Source organism: Equus quagga, chromosome 7 (assembly GCF_021613505.1).
Source record: "Equus quagga isolate Etosha38 chromosome 7, UCLA_HA_Equagga_1.0, whole genome shotgun sequence".
NCBI classification, from domain to species: domain Eukaryota; kingdom Metazoa; phylum Chordata; class Mammalia; order Perissodactyla; family Equidae; genus Equus; species Equus quagga.
Genome location: NC_060273.1, coordinates 79,828,347 through 79,849,363, shown reverse-complemented (window position 1 = coordinate 79,849,363; position 21,017 = coordinate 79,828,347). Strand labels below are relative to the sequence as shown.

Sequence of the window (21,017 nt, the reverse complement as noted above, 5' to 3'; positions counted from 1 at the left end):
CTTGCTCTTGGATGAGGTTATTATGCTCCTACGCAGTGCCATGTGTGCAAGATCAAGGAGAATGGGAGGCTGAGTTTCTCCCATCTGGACCATTCTTTTGACTCAAAGGTGGCCAGATGTATAAAGAGAATCAACTTTGGAATTAGGCCTGGGATAAAACTTGGCTTCTCCACTAAAGAACTACTTAACCTCTTTTGGTCTGTTTCATCACCTGTAAAATAGAGTACACCATCTACCTCCAGGGAATATTGAGTTACATGGGATAACATACTTGAAACACCTTAAAAAAAAAAAAAAGACAAGTTTCTCTTTGGCATGCATGTGGAATCAGGGAAGATATGAATTAGTTGGGCCCCAGCAACTTGAACCTCCTTCCTTAAGGCATTAACTTTGGGATCATGATCTCAGACACCCTTTGTATATATCCTTCCACAGGCAAACTGAGCGAAAAGACAACTAAAATCTAAGGCTGAAGTTATTTGCCATGACTAAACTGACACATGCCTTGGAGAGCTCACTCATACTGTCTCCATAGTTCAGACCTTTCTAGGAACAGTCCTAAAGAATCTCAAGCACACAAAGTGTATTCTTAAATATGGTTTAATACTCTTCTCCATTTCTGTACATCACAACACCAAGATTTTGCTGCTTAGGATCTCTCTGTAGAGGCTATAGAGAATGCAAAGGCTACGGTTTTCACCCCCTCTTATTTATGTGTTTGTATGTGTAAGTGTAATACATATCAGTATATATTGATACACACATCAATATATAATGCAATATATATCACCGAAGAGAACACATTGATTAAAGAAATACAAAAATTTGGCATCATTTCCAAACTTAAATAGTAAAAATAAAAACTACAAAAGGAGCTGCATACCCTAAATGTATCATGTGAAACAACAAGCATATTCAAAAATGTAAATTTACATCCAATTTCTCTGGTCTTGTCATATCACATTAGACCCATTTACAATGGCAAAACCCTAAGGTACTGCTGTGAAGAGAGCATGTTTGCTCACTCTTGGGTGTTCTGCAAACAAACAGCAGAGCCCAAAGCAAACGCCTGTTCCGGTGAAGCCTCCCGCGTCGGTGAATACCAAAGAAGTGACTCTTCTCACTGGGGGTTGAGACATCAGGTTATACATCAACAAACAGTCATTTGGACCTCAGAGTACAGTGTGAGAACCAGAAGCTTTACATTTAAGACATACTCCCTTCATTCAAGTGAAACAGGATTATTGGAACGATAGGCAGGTCTGCAACCTGGGAACAAGGAGCTGGTTCAGACCAATAAAGCTACGAGTGACTGAGTCAAGTCAGTGAAGAACAGCAGTCAGGCACTAAAGTGTTAAAAGTACCCAATTTGAAAACCAAATGCACCCCACTACTCTATCAGTGTGGGGGTGATACCAATTGACTTTTAAAACCTTTGGTCCTTCAAAGTCCATTTGGTATGCTTTTTTCCTTTGCTACCACTGGGCACATCATATACACTTTGTCACCACCTCGGGCACACCATGACCTTGCATGTCAGCTGGGGTCAAGTCCGACTTACAGCCCAGCTGTGAAGCATATGCTTCAGGTTTTCAGGCCCACTTTTGGATCCAACATGGTTAAGTCCTTGGTGCCAGAAGCTGTGTCCCATCCCTTCCCACCCCTGCCCTTCCCACCCCCCTCCCATAATTTCTCATATGAGAGGTGCTTATTATAAGTCCCATATTCGAAACAGATGCTCCTACCCCACCAGGAGGTCAGGGGTTTGTAATTACATGCACAGTCATACATGTCTTGTCTGTCGTTCCTGTGAAAAACCTTGTAGTTCATTTTTTAGGAATCAAAACATTCACATAATCTCATGCCATCCAACACAAGGAAAACACAACCACCTCCCTTTTACCAAGGACAGACCCAAGCAAAATAAAATATTCTTTAAATTTCTTTGCTTCCACTTAAATTGCATGTTTTATTTCTCCCAATCCCAGCAATAGCACAGAAGCCCCATTATATCCATCCCAAACTGGTTTCTAGTAGGCTAAGATTATGGGAACCCTTGTCAAAGCAATTGATGCTAAGAGTTCCCAAACCCTGGGCACAAATGCGCCTGCAAAACAGATGGAAGTAAACAGTGCACTGGCCCAAATGCTTCATGTGTCAGTGTGACTTTGTAATGCAATTTGCATCCTCAAAACTGACAGTCTGGAGGGGGAATGGGTAGTGTGAGGGAGTGAAGTTGAAATTGCCTCCTATTAGCTCACCCTTTCAACATTAAACAGAGACCAAGAGAGAAATGGTTCCAACATTTCACCACATATATTTCTTCTTATGCAGTCTAAGCTGAGAATGCCATGTAAATGGGTCACTGCGAAATGCAGCAATTTAATTTATCTCCAATCAAAATAAGAAACAAACCAGTAAGATCTCATTTCTATTAACTTTTGAAGGTTTACAGCAGTTAAAGTATTTTTGCTTCTATGTATGAAGGTTAAAAAAATCATTTTTTTTTCATAAAATACAAGAGCAACCAATTTCACCATCAAGTAAAAGTAAAAACTGGGATTCTTTTTTAAATTAGTCCAAAGTGGCATTTAGGAACTTAGTTGTAGGCTGCTGCGCTGACACCATGACAAACCTAAGTGTAGGGTTGGGTCTGGTTTTGTTTCGGTTTTCTTTTCAATATCCAATGCTCATGGATTAAGTTCTGGAAATGTTCCAATTGTAAGGCAGGGATCTGTTTGGATTCCACCACGGGTATGCTCCTTGGGTTGGATGCTGGAGGGTGAGGCACGTTTTGCCGGACCCACGTCGACTACCTAGTAGTCATCAAGGTCAAAAAATTCATCGTCTCCTCCTTGGTATTCCATTCCCTGGAAATCTACTCGGTACCGCAAGATACCTGGGGAAACAAACCAAAGAGTAAATCACCTGTGTTCACGGAATGGGGAAGGTCCACTCTAATAAAGGAAGTCCAATTCCCTTGCAGAATTATAAACAGCAACAAGGCGATGATAAAAAATGGTTCCAACCAAGGAACTTGCAGCCATGTGCTGCCTCAACCTCCAGTCTTGTGGGTGATGAGCACACCTCACTTGAAGTAACTTTATTTTGGGGTAGCCAGGAAAGGCCTTGGCCTGAGACCCTGGCGTTAAGCTTAGTTTTCTGATTTGCTACTTACCTCCAATTCCACCAAATCCTTTCACAAACTGGGATCCTTCTTGTGACTTATCTGTGACAATTTCCAATGTAGCTCCAAATTTTTTATAGTTGTTAGCAAACCATTCCAACAGGGGCATGCTCTCAATCAGCTCATGTTCTTGTCCTGTCTACACGTGCAACCATGAGACAGAGAGACAGTGGAATTAGGATATATCAAGATTCAGTGACTCTTGCTCCCATGCCCACCATCATTCTCATTCTCCCTCTCATTATGTGTACGTGTGTAAAACTCTCTAAGTAAATCCTGGTTTCTGATGACAAACCGAACAGCACAGAAATTCTGATTATTTGAAACAACATTCCTCCTCAGGTTCTAGCCTCAGTAATGAAATATCAACATACATTTAGCAGTTTTTCAACTGATGGTCCTGTTGTTGTCTCTGGAAGTCAGGCTGTTGTTAAGTGTCTCTAGGCAGCACTCATTCAACAGCCCTGAAGAGACATGCCAGAACTGCTTTTTGGAGTAGCCTTATAAAAAACAAAGTCCTTCAACTCAGCATTTGAGGAAGCCACCACTTAAAGGGATCTGTGCTGGTGACACTTTAAGCTGTGGTGATGCATTTAGACCAAACCTGCAAAAGCCATTTCAGAAGAACTGATAGAGTGAAGACAGCAGCACAAGTTTCACAGTGCAGGAGAGGCACTATTCCATGAAATCTTCCTCTCTACTATTTTAAAGATGAGAATGTTTTAACTACTTTAAAAATAAGGAACCATAGTAACTATGACCTGGCCTCCTTCCGTGGAATTAGATGGGTATGTGGCAGCTAGGAGCTGAACACTTCCCATTGCCCTCCACTGCCACCAAGTATGAGGTCTGGTTTCCCAAGGCTGATCCTCTACACTGCCAGTGCTCCAACATACGAATTTGTTTCCTTGCATGTATCATCAAACCAAGAAAACAATCACATACCTCTTTGTCTGTGAAATGAGATTTATCCTTCTCTTGTTCTGGAGTCAGGTAGAGAATTTTCTCCTCTGCAGTGATGGGGGGGGGGGGGGGGAAATGTGTTAACCTAGTTCTCATATACTAGTAAGTATAAGTCCCATGAGATGAGTCAGGTTAGATCAAAGGGCTCCTGAATTCATTCTATCAACCTTCTTTTCCTAAGCATATTAATCAGCATGCACTGAGTGTCTACTAGGTATACTGCTCCTATCATAAGCAAACACCAAAGACATTCCAGACACAGTCCTTGTCCTCAGGAAATTTAACAATCTTAAACAGGCATGTATCAGTTCAAGCAGAAACATCCATGCAGGAATGTGTTACAGATTGAAGGAGTGGGGAACAAGGTGTAGGGCTGCCTTCTGATTGCTCCTGAAATCAACCATCTCTCCCAAATCTCCACCCCAGGCTTCCTGAATACACAAGTCAGTAACAAATAGCATTCTTATCTTCTAATTCTCATACCTTCTGTGCCTTGGCAATGAAGAACATATCTCATTATATCCAGATTTTCATAGACTATTAGAATCTCTACAGCTCCCATTTCTAAAGCCTTTAGTGTATCTTCAACTCCAAAACAGTACTTGCCCGTGTCCTGGCTGATTTCATCAAAGTATCGCCCTGTGATTAGGCAAAGGTCAGTAAGGACATATATTAAAGTTTCCTTTATAGATATAGACCCCTTTACTCAAAATCAAAGAAAAAAAGTCAACTTAAAAATGAGTAAGCACCAAAAGTCAGTGACAAATCATACCACTAGGTGAGGCTCTGGAAATTGACCCTAGGAGGTAACAGTTGGGCCAAATACTATACAACCACCTGTAACCGTGCGTGTGCTCAGTTAAATTAGAAACAAAGTGAAGCAATGGCCACATCAATCTTTAATTCGGGCTCTCTATTCAACACTCTATTACGAAGGGTAATTAATATGGGAAATAAGACTGAAATTTGGTTCCTACTGGGAATATAAACACATTTATGAGACCTAATGACTAAAGGAATATTAAAAATAATGATTCCACTGAGGAAGAATTAAACAAAATGCTAAATTTTCCTTTTTTACCTTTCAGTGTCTTTTTCATACATGCAATCATGTACATACATATACACACACAAAAACATTCACAGAATAAGTCAGGTGCATTTCACTGATACCTATTAATTTCTTCTCTTGAATGAATTTCACGTTGGAGAGGACTTCAGTAGATAACTCAATAGCTTGGTTGAATCCATTTTCACCACCATAGGATATATCAACTAATTTTAAAACTTTTGATTGCAACCTCTGACACAATTAAAAAAAAAAAAAAAAAAAGCATTATCAGTATTTCAAACACCTTTACCAAGACCCACTACCTCTATTTTTCTTTGGTGAGAAAGATTGGCCCTGAGCTAACATTTGTTGCCAATCTTCCTTTTTTTTTTTTTTCCCTCCCCAGTACATAGCTGTATATCCTAGTTGTAGGTCCTTCTAGTTCTTCTATGTGGGATGCCACCTCAGGATGGCTTGATGAGTGGCACTAGGTCCATGCCCAGGATCCAAACCGGTGAACCCTGGGCCACCAAAGCAGAGTGTGCAAACTTAACCACTCAGCCATGGGGCCGGCCCTTCTACTGTCTCTTAATGGCATGCAAAGCTCAGCAACATAATCACTGAAGTCTAAAGAGAAAGAATATGGGGAAGGGGCCCAGTGTAAAACTCCCCAATCATATGACGCATTCTATTAGACCCATAAGAGACTAACTCATTAAACACAAACAAAACTAAGTTTCTTGTGAAGGCAAAGGGGGAACTATTGGTTCCTGCCATATAAGGTGGTAGAGTAAAAGACACATTCTTTGGTGAGCCTTCTACTGCAATGCTACACCTCCCCTCCAGAACATCATCTTGGGAATGTGTCACGGCTAAGCCCATGTCGTAAACCAAAAGATCTTACGGGATTAAATGCTTTAGGCTTAATCAGCTCTGTCTATTGCTGAGTCTCACTGCTTTACTTATCTCCAAGAACAAATCAGAAAAAGACAGGAAAAACCAGCTCCTAGTTTCTTTGAAATCAATCTCCATTTTAAAGCCAATTATGGCAATCCACTAAACCAGGGGCCTCCATAGGGCCCAGAAAGATTCTATCTAAAAATGGCTGATTTCAAAAGAGAAAAGGCCCAGAAAAGCATGGGGGAACGTTTCCTAATAAACACTCAGAATTCTACCAACTCAGAGATAGGTTTTTAACACAGAATATATCACTGTAAAAGTAAAAAAAAATGTGCATGTCCCAGTACTCAGAGGACTCTCCACTCCCACCTAGAAGCTTCCATAGTGGAGCCTCCACTTCTCACTCACCTGATCAAACATATCAGATTGACTTAGTTCAGTTTTAAAGTCAGCTGATCCAGCTAAAACGAGACCAGCCACATTTACTTTGTCCCCAGAAATAAATAGCTGTACAGCAGTCTCAGCTACTTTCCGAACATAGTTATGTCGCTTTTCCATTCTTAAACGGGCAAAACGCAAGGCTGATTGACCTCCTCTACCTTTGACACAAAAAAGTGGCGAGAGAAAAAGGTGATTATTAAGAAGCACAGGATGCCTTGCTAATTAAAAAGTAATTAAATGATCATGCTATTACCCAAGAAAAGGACAAAGAGGAAAATCACTATTCCCTTAACTAAATGTCTGACACAAACTGTTACTCGTTTCCAGAGGGTGACTACTAATTCTCTTGTCAAAAGAAGAGCTACAGCACGAATGAGTCATGAGTCATTTCATGATGCTTCTTCCATCATCTGGATTTACTTCCCCCCATTATCCTATTTGTTTCCTTACTGCTACGCACAAAGCAAATGGGCTCATGTTCTCTTCCTATATTACCATGTTTCTTTGGGAGATCCACAGTGAATTTGTGCAGGACTTCTCTTGTGTTTCCTTGGAGTGTGCCAAAAAGTGCACCACTACCATCTATTACAATGAAGCCAAACTTGCTATCATCTGAAAGTAGTGCTGTAAGAGCCTGAAAAGTAAACACATGTACCACACGATAAATTGCAAAGCTTTGCTAGGGTCAAGACAAAATCTGAAAGGAGATATATACAAACCCTTTCACCCCACTCAGAATGGTACAAGTACTACAGAAAAACCATTTTATGGAATAATTTATAGATTTCAGCTATAAATATGTAACTCCTATGGACAAATGTGAACCCAATGCAGGAAAAAACCAATGATATCAATGTGAAGCCTTGCAACAAGCCTGACCTGGGCCCATGAATACAGAGTTACGGGGCTCAAATTATTCCTAGTCCTTGATTTGACTTAGACTGATAGCAGTCTAGGGAACATAACGTTCAAATTAAAAGTCAACCTTCCAAAAGTTGACTTTCTGTTACCATTAATAACCCCAGCATTAATAGACAGTATTCATTATGACAAATAAGAATATCTCATAAATCAACTCTAGAGTAGGAGTATATGAGTACAAAACCCAAAAAAAGTCTATAAAAAGATCCAGCTCTGAAATGTTTCATTTAACTTCTACGTCTTGAGCATCATTAATGATACCAGGATATAAAACTCAATTTTATTTTAAAGGTATTATAGCTAATGCTTATGAGTTTCTATGGAGGAAAATTTTCTTTCTGGGTTAGCATTATTTCTGCCTTCTGAAAGAGCAAATATTTAAACAGTCTTGGGACCCATATAGATGGGCAAGAGTTTTTTATTTTATTTTTTTCCTTTTTCTCCCCAAAGCCCCCCCAGTACATAGTTGTATATTCTTCAATTGTGGGTCCTTCTAGTTGTGGCATGTGGGATGCTGCCTCAGCATGGTTTGATGAGCAGCGCCATGTCTGCGCCCAGGATTCAAACCAACGAAACACTGGGCCGCCTGCAGCAGAGCACGGGAACTTAACCACTCAGCCACGGGGCCAGCCCCTGGGCAAGAGTTTTTATGATGGAGTTTGAATACTATAGGCTTGGTAGAATACCAATTGCTAGGTGGCAGCCTCTTTAGAGCTAAGAAATCATTGCCCATTCGATTTTATCTAAGGAAGAAAGTAACTCATTCAAGAATTGAATAGCAAGCAGATTAATTACTAAGAATCAATCTTTAACCAAACCAACTTGATAATTAGCAGTAAGACAAGAATGTTGCATATGTTAAAATTTTTGCCTTATTATAATGATCTCTGTTAGGTAGCTTGATTAATTTAGGGCTCAAGCAAGCTTGGTCATCAGGGAACAGACTTACCCCCATAAGAATGTACAATTATTCTGATTAAACAGGACATGAATTGTGTTTTGCAGTATGCCACATTCATATCTCGTTATTGACATATCAATTAAAGCCAAAATAAACAAAGCTAGCAAGATTAAATGGTACCTTGGAAAAGGACTGAAGGTTTAGAAAAACCAATGAGGCTAAATTAATATGTAAGCTAAAGCTAGATAAAATGGGTACCAGGTACTGTTTAAATTAACAAGATTCAAAATCTGCTGTCATCAAAGCAAATACAGGTAAGTGGGACAGGGTGGCTAAGAGCCTCCTCAGTGAAGCTTTGCCAGAAGGAGGCTGTCATAGCCAAAAACAGTCTCACCCATCTATGTAACCAACCAAGAGCCAACTGGAATTGAACTTCCTGCCAAGTTAGCAAAAATCATCCACTGTAAATTGTGTCGACAAATGTCAGTTCTAATCCCACTGTAGAGGTTTCTCCCTAGGTCGATGAAAGGCAAGAGACTGAACTCGGAGCCAGCTGTGAATTCCTGATTGTTCTACTGTTGACTGATTTAGGTCACTCTAATGAGGTTTCCTTTCCACCCCTAAAGTTCATCTTATGGTAGCTCTGTCACTCAAAAGTTTCATGGATAATAAAGCTCTTACAGTCCTGCTACTAAAGATTTCACAATTTGTGAGCTAAAAACTAAGGGTGCAAGGAATATAGGTAAGTATCACGAGCACATAGGGAGAGATGGAGATCAGGTAGCCAATTATTTCTTTGCCTTTAATTAGTTCTCCAAACCTAGCTTAGCACTTTCAAACATGCTGAATGACTATGTCATTCAGTGTGTCATAATAAATGTAAATTCTTTCATTTTTTAAAAATAGCCAACCTTGTAACACGGTACAACGATTTAGAAGATAGTCTTGGAACTCTTCAAAAGGTTAAACATAGTCACTATACGACCCAGAAATTCCATTCCCAGGTACATACTCTCCAAAAAGAAACCATACGGTCACACAAAAACTTGTATATCTATGTTCAAAGCAGCATCATTCATAATAGCCCAACAGTAGAAACAACACCAATGTCCACCAACTGATGAACAGATAAATAAAATGTGGCACATCCATGGATAAAATATAATATGGCAAATATTATTTGGTAATATTGGGAATAAAAAGGGATGAAATACTGATATATGCCACAACATGGATGAACCTTGAAAACATTATGCTAAGTGAAAGAAGCCAGACACAAAAGGCTACCCACTGTATAATTCCATTTAAAAGAAACGCTCAGCACAAGCAAATCTATAGAGACAGAAAATAGATTAGTGATAGCCTAGACCTGAGAGATCTTTGGGGATGGGGATGAAGGGGTAGGATTGCGAGTGACTGCTAATGGGTATGGGGTTTCTTTTCAGGGTGATGAAAATATTCTGTGCTAGAACTTCTTACCTCTGTATGGAATTTGTTGTCACACAAATACAACGACGTATTAATTGGTTTGAAAGGTTCAAAGTCAATGTTGACTTTCTTTTCCTTTCCTTCTTCGGTTACAATTGTACCACAGTAAACAACCAGTCCATTTGGAGGTACTGCAAAGAACACAAACAATTTCTCCCCTTAAACCCACAGCTATTTTTCCTCAATAAACAGAAAATGTTTCAAGAGCCTATTGTCCCTGCCCCTTTAAATCATAATTTAAAGCAAAAATATCTGTAAATCTCCTAGGCAGAATTCTCACCCTAATTTTGAAACTTCCTCTTGAGATGTTTTAAAAAAGAAGGATTTACTCCTTTAAGTATAGCAAATACCACCTAACTTTAAAAAATTAAAAAAAAAAAAAAAAAAAAAAAAGGAGGTTAAATTCCAAGGCCAAACTGACTTTGCTGACAGCTGGGTGAAGGAAACACTAGTGACCAAAAGCATCATGACAGGATCAAAGTGGAAAATATAACCATGACAAACAAAGAAGAAGAAAATGACCAAGCTCCAAATTACCTTTGTTATAAAGTTTGAGTCTTTGCTGTACAGATGTAATGGCTCCCAAGACTGAAAGGCGGTTTACACGTGATTTAATGTTAGATGCAGTTCCAAACTCATCTGCTAACATTTTTGCCACTCTTGAAATCTGGTCTTTGGGAGGAATGATCAATGATATCATGCTTGTGCCATTGCTGTGGAAAAAAGAATAACATTAGACGTTCAAGTCCCACATAAGTAAATTCATGCTTATCATTAGTAAAGGGAGCTAGAATGAGATGCTGCTAAAATAGTAGAAAAAGATCACTCTCAAAGTGACCAGGATGGTAGGAACTATACCAGTGTAATCAAAGCATACCCAGAGCTAGGAATGGTGTGCAGAATACGGTAGGTGCTCAACTATTTGAACAAATACTAGCTACGTAATATCAGTTTAATGTAAAGAAGGCACTTTAGGGGATGCTTGGGAAACACTTCATTCCCTAAGGACAAAGAGAGAAGCTTTGATGAGGCAGGTGACGACGGGCTGAAATCTGACAGTGGGTCCATGGCAGAGGTTTGGAATCTGGTGGTTCTTCAGCGGGAGATGCCATCACAGGATGATGCAGTAAGTCGTTCCAGTTCTAGATGAAATACCAACTTAGTATTATCCTTCTCCCCCTTTTTCCTTAAATTCCAGGCTCACGAAAAAATTTATAATCACCAACTTGGCACTCTATGTACCCTGATAATAAGAGCGCCTTGGAATTTACACAATTATCCCAGTTAGAAAATCGCTCTCTCTTACACACTCCCTCTCTAAATAAATGTCTCTCTAAGTATATTTTACATTTTAATCGCTTTTGAGTTGAATTAAAAAGAGCAATGCACTGAGAGCGTGACCAACTCTGTGTGCCCAAACAAATTCAAGTTTCTAGAATTAAAAACCGGCACCAAACTCCCAACTATGGGGGACACCACCAAGGCCCTATCATACAGGTCTTTTGAGCAGCCTCTCTCTAACCTCAATACTGATGCCAGCAACATATTTTTTTACCTACACATTTTCAACATATTTATTAGCACTACCAGTTAAGAAATACTCCATTTCAATACCCCAACTTCTACTTGAAGGAAACAAAAAACTACATTATCAAAACATATCAGTTCATCACTAATCATTAGGGTAATGCAAATCAAAACACAAAACCACTTCACATCCATTAAGATGGCTATCAAAAAAACCACCAGAAAATAACAAGTGTTGGCAAGGATATGGAGATACCGGAACCCTTCCACACTGCTGGTGGTAATGTTAAGTGATAACAGCCAGTATGGATTAACAGCATGGCAGTTCCTCAAATAATTAAACATAGAATTACCATATGATCTAGTAAATTTCACTTCTGGGTATATACCCAAAAGAGTGAAAGCCAGGAACCAGGTACTTGTGCACTAATGCTCATAGTAGCAACATTCATAACAGCCAAAAGGGGAAAACAACTCACATGTCCATTGATAGATGAACAATAACAAAAAAAGGAAGGCATAAAGATACAGTGGAATATCATTCAACCTTAAAGGAAATTCTGAAACATGCTACAAGATGGATGAGCCTTGAAAACATCATGCTAAGAGAAGTAAGCGAGACACAAAAGGACAAAAACTGAATGATTCCACTTATATGAGGTACCTTGAGTGTCAAATTCACAGAGACAGAATGAATGGTGGTTGCTGTGTCTGGCGGGGAAGGCGAAAGAGGGAGTTTGTTGTTTAATGGGTATACAGTTTCAGTTTTACAAGATGAAGAGAGTTCTGGAGACTGGTTGCACAACAATGTCAATGTACTTAACACTACTAAACTGTATCTTAAAATGGTTAAGGTGGTAAATTTTATGTTGTGTATATTTTGGCACAATACAAAAGCCAAAAAAACCAAACTATGTGGGGCTGGCCTGGTGGTATAGTGGTTAAGTTCATGCACTCTGCTTTGGTGGCCCGGGCTTTGCAGGTTCGGATCCTAGGTGCAGACCTACACATCAAGCCATGCTGTGGCAGCATCCTACATACAAAAAAGAGGAAGACTAGCAACAGCTATTAGCTCAGGGCCAATCTTCCTCACCAAAAAAAGGGGGGAAAAAACCCCCAAACTATGAACTAGTTAGTCCATTTGTAAGTTAAAAAATTTAAAACACACATTTTCCTTAAAACAGCAGTTCTCAACCTTGGTTGCAGACTAAAATCACCTGGGGAGTTCATTCTAGCTGACTGCTCTTCAAAAAAGGTTCCCATAAGTTTCATTCCTTGAGGTGCTCTTCTCATCTCTGACTCTCACTTTAGGAAATGCAAATGCAATGAGTTCTCATTAATACCCAAACAGCATAGAAAAATTACTATGTAAAATACTGGATTACTGGGCTGGCCTGGTGGCGCAGCAGTTAAGTTTGCATGTTCCACTTCAGCGGCCTGGGGATCCTGGGTTTGGATCCCGGGCATGGACCTACATACTGCTCATCAAGCCATGCTGTGGCAGCCGTCCCACATGTAGGCAAAGGACTTGAACAGACATTTCTCCAAGATACAGGATATGGAGAAACTGAAACCTTTATTCAATGCTGTCAAGAAGGCAAAATGGTACAACACTTTGGAAAAGTCTGGCAGTTTCTCAAAAGGTTAAACACAGTTATCATATGACCCAGCCATTCCACTCTTAGGTATATGCTCAAGAGAAACGAAAACATGTGTACACACAAAAACTTGTGTTCAGGGGCCGGCCCGGTGGCGCAGTGGTTAAGCTTGCACATTCCACTTCTCAGCGGTCCGGGGTTTGCCGGTTCAGATCCCGGGCGCCGACATGGCACCACTTGTCAAAAGCCATGCTGTGGTAGGCGTCCCACGTATAAAGTGGAGGAAGATGGGCATGGATGTTAGCTCAGGGATGGTCTTCCTCAGCAAAAGGAGGAGGACTGGCAGTAGTTAGCTCAGGGCTAATCTTCCTCAAAAAAAAAAAAAATTTTTTTAAATAATAAAATAAAATAAAATTAGACAGTGGTGATTGCTGCACAACTCTGAATAAAACAGTGAACTGTATACTTTAAAAAGATGGTAAATTTTACAGTATGTAAATTATATCTCAATAGAGCTATTATTTAAAAAATCTATGGGAAACACTCAGTACCTAATAGGATATTCCTTATAAGGTCTCTTGGTCTCTTAACCTGACAGCTTACTAGAAATGCCAAAGGATGGTGTTCCTGAGAAATGTTAATTTATGTTTACTAAATTAACGATAAAGTGTTAATGTTTAAAAAACCAGATTATCAATTTCATGAGCGGCAATATGAACAGAATTGAATCTATAACATACATACACATAGGAAATTAAAAGCCCCAAATCTGCCCCGATCAGATCTAACGGCTGGCTTTCTTACAATGGCTATAGCATAAATTGAGCTGATTTATATATTTTAAAGGCAAAAGCTGATCTGATATGAGCCAAAGCATGTTAAGAAATGATATCATTTTACAAATATTCCTACTTGATACTTAATGAGTCTGTAAGAAAGTTACTTCCTGAGATTCTTATAATCAGCCCCTTAAAGTTTAATCGTTTTAAGTTATTAGTGTCATGGGGAAACGAGTGGAGGCTTTCTTTACACAAACTGGGAAGATTGCCAGAAACGTCTAAACTTTCCCCCAATTACTGAGCTTGCATAATTTCATAGTAGCCCAACATGCCAACTTTAATAGTAAAATTTCACATATTCAGTGTCCAGTGGAAGCTGGCAACAAAAAGAAATTAGAAAGATGGGTACAATGTCAAGTCAAATGGGCTTATGTGCCAAGTGACTAATAAGAAAGAAAGGAAGAGGTACAGTGAGGGAACAAAAACAAAAACTGAAGAAAATCCCTATATCGGCTTTCTAACTAGAGGGGTCTGAAATCTGACAATGTCTAGAAACATATCTTTACATAGTAAAATTAATTTCACAAACATGCACCATGGTATTTGTTTTTCCTCAGTATTAGCATTGGAAAGCAAACTCATTTACACGAGTCCCTGCCTGCTGAAAGTTTTCTACTAGTGGTAAATTCCACAGGTTCTCTCATCAGACAAATTTTCTTCACACGCAGACAAGCTAGCTATCTAGCCCTTCCACCATCAAAATATTGTCAGCTGATGTTATAACTCAACAGCATTGTTTCTGTTGGGGTTTGTTCTCAAAACCCAAGGCTGGTTCATAACCTTTGCGATACTTTCCCCAATGAATACAAGTTGATTAATGACAGTACACATATGTGTAGTGTCTGTATGTGTGTGTGCTCTGCTGCCACCCCTCGGATAGGGGAGCAAGCATTCTAAGCTGACCCAGAGAACCAAGCAATTCATGATAAGCAGCTTCAGTTGTCATCACAAACACAAGCAAAGTGATCACAAAACAAAGCTGCTTCCAAGATACACTTCATATAAATAAAGCTCCAAATACCACATCTGTCCCACAGTTATTTCTCCATCTACATGTTGTATCTCCATTCTTGAAATCAGCTAAAATTCCAAATACAGTACTGACAAACCTAAGTGATTCAGAACAATCCCTTGCTCATACATAGACATTTGTATTAAGTCATGTATATCACACTCTAAAATGGTTTTCATCTTAATTTTCATAGCACAACTACATTAAAGGAACTTTTCTAAACCAGGAGAAAGTGTCTAGAAATCAAAAGATCAGACACATAGCTACAATTCTATCTGTGGCCATGTTTCAGTTTCTAAGCTAGATGGAAAAAGAATTCCCAAATGAAACAGACATATCTTCTAATATAAAAAAAGAAAAATGTTCTTAACAGTCAGTAAGTGTTCTTTGGACCCTATTTTTAAGGAATCAAATGTAACAAATTGCTTTTCTTCCAATAATTTATCTTCCCAGGCTTTAAAAGAAGAATTTCCTTTTTTTTGTTCATGGTGTGGAAGACTGGCCCTGAGTTAACGTCTGTGCTAATCGTCCTCTATTTTATATGTGGGATGCTGCCACAGCATGGCTTGATGAGCAGTGTGTAGGTCTGTGCCTGGGATCTGAACCCACAAACCCCAGGCCACGGAAGTAGAGCGTGTGAACTTAACCACTATGCCACTGTGCTGGCTCCCAAAAAAACCTTTTTGACAAACCTTTCTGGAGTTATGTCAAACCCTAAAGGCCACGGAGGAGAAAAGGAGTTTGCTCTGGGAAGGGCTAGAAACACTGGGCAAGTAAATTTAACTTCAAACATGGTCTATATAGATGCCACCTACCTGTCTCTACTCAGGGTTGTCAACTTATGCAAATTATTAATATGAAAACACACAAGACGGGAAGAAAAGAAGACAGATAAGTTGGAATACTGACTTTACTGGCTTGTGCTTGTTTTCAGATGAACAATCCTCAAGAGAGCATGTTTCTCACCTTAAGGGCTCTTGGACTCTTTAGGGATCAAGAGAATTATTTCTCAAAAGAAAGGCTCAGCTTTTAAAAGCTGATGTGCTCTGATTTACAGAGTAGTTTCCTAGGAGATTGAACTAGCAAAGAGGCACTCAGTAGGGAATGGAATGAGAAGGGGCTCCAAGGATAGCAGGAGTGAAGGCTCAGAGCTCAGGAAGCGAACAGACCCCAATCTCCAAAGAATGGAAAGTCTGAGGCTAAAGAGGATATGTTGGGACAAATTAACTGAGCGAACCCAAATGCCTGAAGGAAGCCTTTTTTTTTTTGAGGAAGATTAGCCCTGAGCTAACATCTGTGCCCATCTTCCTCTACTTTATACATGGGACACCTGCCACAGCATAGCGTGCCAAGCGGTGTCATGTCCACACCCGGGATCTGACCCGGTGAACCCCGGGCTGCCGAAGCGGAACGTGCAGACTTAACTGCGCACCTAACCACTGCGCCACCAGGCCAGCCCCTGAAGGAAAATTTTTAAAGCAAGATAATCATGTGCCGGACAAAGCAATGACCTTAAGATAAGCAACTATTTACTTTCTACTGCAGATAGGTTAAGAAGATAAGCATTCATTAAGGAACTTTACCGTATAGCACCAGAGTTGGGCAACTTTACACTCATATCCATGTAACACTCTAGAGAGGACAAAGTAGTGAAGAACCTAAGAACTAAGAACATAATCTTATTATAGGATTCTACTTTAAAAATAGTTTGGAAGTGTAGCTTGCCAAAAAATTTCATTTGGTAGATTTCTATCAAGTTGCTAAATCTGAAACACTAGTTAGACTTGGTCTCTTACTCCTTTTGAATTTTGTCTAATGTTTCCAGAATTACCTTTTACTAGTTTCCCTTTGTGCCTCTCCCTACCCTGTTGTGCGAAACCTAAAGTTTCTGAATTCATCTTTACTATAAGACACCTGACTGGTGAAGAGAAACAAGGATTACTGAAAGGATGGCTTCCACTTTAGAAATTTAAAGGCTACTTTATAAACTCTGAATTTTGTATGTTGGGTTTAATATAAGCAGATTAAAGTTTCTCCAGGAAAGTTTCCAAACAAAATAAACGCTCATTTACCCTTCAGGCAAGCCAATCAAAGTTGTTAGACCAGTTTGTGTCAACACCAAAATAAAATCAAGGAGGCTGAATATTTCATTTTAAAGTAGAGGAGGAGAAACAAAGCTCTCACTAAGGAGCTGCTGGCCACACAGGCAAACTACACCGTTCTTTAATTTTAATTGCTTTCATTCACTCTTCTGCTGTGTCACTATCTCCCTTTTCCAAAATTGAAACGCTCTCATTCAAGAGCCAGTGACTTATGAGGTACAGCAATGATGCACATGGAGGTTGTAAAAACTGGGTGAAGTAAGACACAACATAGGGCAATGTGCCACGTTAAGGTTCCCAGGGGTCTCTGCTCTCAGCTTTCTTCTTGTTCTAAACATTTTAGGGGCATTTTCTCTTATCAAAGAAGGGCTGTTCATCAACACTTCCCCCCAGAGGGCTAATTTCTGAGAAATAAAACAGCTGGGAGATGGGAGGAAGTAGTAGTTGTAAATAGACTAAATACGGACAGTAAATAAAACTAGACAAAACTCAGGAAGGAAGAAAATTTAAAGAAAAGCTGACAGCTTTTCCTTCCCTCACTCTCTAAGAGACTGTTGAAGGACAAGTTTCTCTCCCTAGGACAGGAGGTTAGGATAGTACCACCAGCTACTTATCCAATCCAAGGTTTCATGGCCCCTGAGCATTATGGACAGGAAAACATTTATAAGGTCACTCAAATTGACAGGACTGGAAGGTCTCTAAGAAAAGAAAACTCAAAGTAATCAGAGCAAAGCCTAGGCTGTGGTGTGTGTAGCTTTAGGGCTTGTAGAGTTTCAGACTTTGGATTCAAGGTGCCTTCTGATGCAGTCAGTCAGAAGGAGGACAGGCAAACGAGAAAATCTAAGGCGCTCTTTGACCTTTACAGATCTTATCAAGGTTCATCATCATCAACAATGTTCAAGAAGACTTTTACAAAGGTAGGTGGAGAGGGCCGCCCCGGTAGCAGAGTGGTTAAGTTGGTGCGCTCTGCTGCGGCGGCCCAGGGTTTCACTGGTTCAGATCCTGGGCACGGACATGGCACCGCTCATCAGGCCACAATGAGACGGCATCCCACGTGCCACAACTATGAAGGACTCACAACTAAAAATATACAATTATGTACTGGGGGGATTTGGGGAGAAAAAGCAGAAAGAAAGAAAAAAAAAGATTGGCAACAGTTGTTAGCTCAGGTGCCAATCTTAATTTAAAATAAAAAAGGTAGGTGGAAAAAAAATGTGGTTCCCACAAGTTTGTCCACGGAGCAATTTGCAAGAGAACCCCAAATCCTTGGAGAGCTTTCTAAAAAAAGCAAAACAAAACACAAAATGCTCAGATGCAAAAAGATCTCCCCTTACTCTATTCTGATTCAATAGCTCTTGAACAGGGAGACTGAGGGTGGTGGTGATTGTGGGTAAGAGAGAGTCTCAATTTTCAACTAGACTGCTTCAAATAGACAAATTCTAATGCGTAACTAGGATTGAGAATCACTGTATCTGGCTTGCTTTCTACACCTTCAAGCAGGATCTCTCGGCCAGCTGAAGTCAAAGAGATTCCATGACCTCACCTCCACCTAAAGAAGAGAAACTTGGCAGAGCTCACTTGCCACAGGTAAGCTGCAATCATTTACCCTAGTAGTAACACAACCACAATGACAGCTCAGAGATGTCCAGCTTTTTCTAGCTGAAACACCTACTCCCCATCAAATGTCATGCCATCCATCTCATCAACTCTACATAATAGAATTACTTTCAGATTAGGACCAGGAATATTGTAGAGACTGCCTACTATACTCTCTAGTTGAGATTTAGAGTATATGCTCCCCAAGCATTCACTGCAATGTTTGATGACTGGGTTGTGCCTAGGATACGGATGGCCAAGGTTTCCACTATGCCCTTCTCAAACTCACAGAGCTCAGCTTACATCTCAGATCATTTCTGGGAGTCACTAAGCTAGCTGCATTATATGGATCACCAGCTGAAAATCAATCAGTTTACCTCCAATCTCTCCTCCCTTTGTCCTTGTTTTTTATTCATCAAGGGTTTTCCATTTTTCTTCTTTTATCAAATACACAAAACTAAGTTTAAACTTTGAGACTAAAACTATCTTTTTGATATGGGTTTAATATGGAAACAGAATAGGAGTGCAGTTATGAGCATAGATTTTAGAATTAGACAGATTTGGGTTCATGTCCTGTCCTATCTGCACAATCTAGGGCAAATTACATAAATCCCTTTGGGCCTCAGTTTCTACTTACTTTACAAGGTCATGATGATTCTATAAGATAATATATGTCAAGTACCTAACATGGATAGCAGATAGTACATGCTCACTAAATGGCAACTAGATAGAACTCTAGCTCTTTGTGCTCTCTCCTCCTGCCCTTTAATAAAGTCAGAAAGAATTAACAACACAACACAGCGGGGGAGGGGAGGGGGGAAGCACAGTTAGGTAGTGAACTCTTATTTGAACCTGAGTAAGTCCAAAGAGCGAGAGATAAAGAGTTGACTTTGTGATAGGTGGTGATCACCTTTATTGGATTACAGGATTTATCAACATGGCCAGAACACTAGAAACTGTTCCTTAATTTATCATAAGGGAGAAATATAAATTCATTCCCGTCTAAGACTTTAAATAGTTATACTATATAAAAGTTTAAGTGGCTTTATCTTACAGCTGTGGCATGAGTTCAGTATTTTGATATAACCCAGAGCCAGTCACTTCCTTCTGGTTATCAGTTACTTCAAAGATCTGACCTGTTTTCTCTTCCACCAAGTATCAGTGAAACAACACATTGCTTACACTAGGTCTATATAAGCTTCTTGAGGACAGAAATCATTTTAGCACATAATGGATGCTCAAATATTTGATGAACAACTGGTTAATTCCTAACATCAGAAATAGGGTCTTCTCTGTATAGTCTCTTCTAAGAAAACACCAGGGATTTATTCTAAACTACCAAATAAAACACCAACTAAAAATCTGCCACTCTCTGGAGAACTTACACATACCTGGAAATGACTAATTGTCTTGGCTTTAGCTCCAGTACAAAAGTTCAAACTATCCTGTTAGTCTTTTACCATAACAAAACCAACACTTCTGGAGTGTCTTCTTTTGCCACACTTAATTTTGTTCATTTCTCAACTTGATGGCCCCCTCCGCTATATCATCTAGGATGCAGATAGGAGGTGGATGGGGCTGCCTTTTATAAGGAGCTTATAGAATATCAAACTAGGAGGGGGAAGCCTGTTACTGTTCAAAGAGGCTAGGCAAAGTTACCTGAAACTGCTTTGCGAAATTGACATTAGGGTCAAATGCCCTTACTACATGGAAGAAGGACCAAGATCTGGACATACTGAGACATTAAAGCAGCCTCTATGGGGCTGGCCCCGTGCTGAGTGGTTAAGTTTGCACGCTCCACTTTGGGGGCCCAGGGTTCACTGGTTTGGATCCCGGAAATGGACCTAGCACCACTCATCAAGCCTTGCTGAGGCAGTGTCCCACACAGCAGAACTAGAAGGACCTCCAACTAGAATATACAATTATGTATATAATTGGGGGGCTTTGGGGAGAAGGAAAAAAAGATTGGCAAAACATTAGCTCAGGAACAATTAAAAGAAAAAATGCAGCCTCTATCCTAGAGAATAGAATAACTTAGATGTCCCAAAAATTTTCAGCAGAAAGTTTACAAAGGTTCATTTTAGTATTTTACCCTCAAAAGCATTAGGATTATTCAGTCATCCGAAACAAAAACGTATATATCTAGTGAAGTATTACTTTTTCTACAATTACAGGCATTTACTATGTCTTAAAAAAAAATTATAACAACTTCACAAAATTAACCTAGTGGAATATTCCACCAGGGAGCAGCAGAAGCTGGAAAATTTCTCTAGCATTCTCACATGAGTGCAAAGCCAGGAGATATCAATCGGAACCAGCATTAGGGACTCATTACCGATGTTCTATACAGGACTCTATAAATGAGAAAGTCCACCTCCTATCTTTCTTGACGACTACGCAAGTACTTTTCAAACGAAACAAAAGCTTGAGGCTTCCTGTTAATCTTCTTTCTAATACACAAATAAGCTTCTGGGGAGGGATTTAAAAGCAA

The 21,017-nt window shown here is 39.7% G+C and overlaps 1 protein-coding gene across 2 annotated transcripts in view; it reads right to left on the bottom strand.

Annotated features, from left to right (window-relative positions):
• Window positions 1-584: 584 nt before the first annotated feature.
• ETF1 (eukaryotic translation termination factor 1) overlaps window positions 585-21,017 on the bottom strand; it is a 29,903-nt gene continuing 9,470 nt past the window's right edge. For both annotated transcript variants that reach the window (XM_046666637.1, XM_046666638.1), the window contains 9 exons: window positions 10,390-10,565; window positions 9,844-9,983; window positions 7,038-7,176; window positions 6,510-6,700; window positions 5,324-5,453; window positions 4,634-4,789; window positions 4,133-4,197; window positions 3,179-3,326; window positions 585-2,899 (listed from right to left, as the gene is read on the bottom strand). In XM_046666637.1, the coding sequence (XP_046522593.1) occupies window positions 2,817-2,899; window positions 3,179-3,326; window positions 4,133-4,197; window positions 4,634-4,789; window positions 5,324-5,453; window positions 6,510-6,700; window positions 7,038-7,176; window positions 9,844-9,983; window positions 10,390-10,565 (1,228 nt within the window). In that variant the 3' untranslated portion in view covers window positions 585-2,816. The remainder of the gene's footprint in view (window positions 2,900-3,178; window positions 3,327-4,132; window positions 4,198-4,633; window positions 4,790-5,323; window positions 5,454-6,509; window positions 6,701-7,037; window positions 7,177-9,843; window positions 9,984-10,389; window positions 10,566-21,017) is intronic.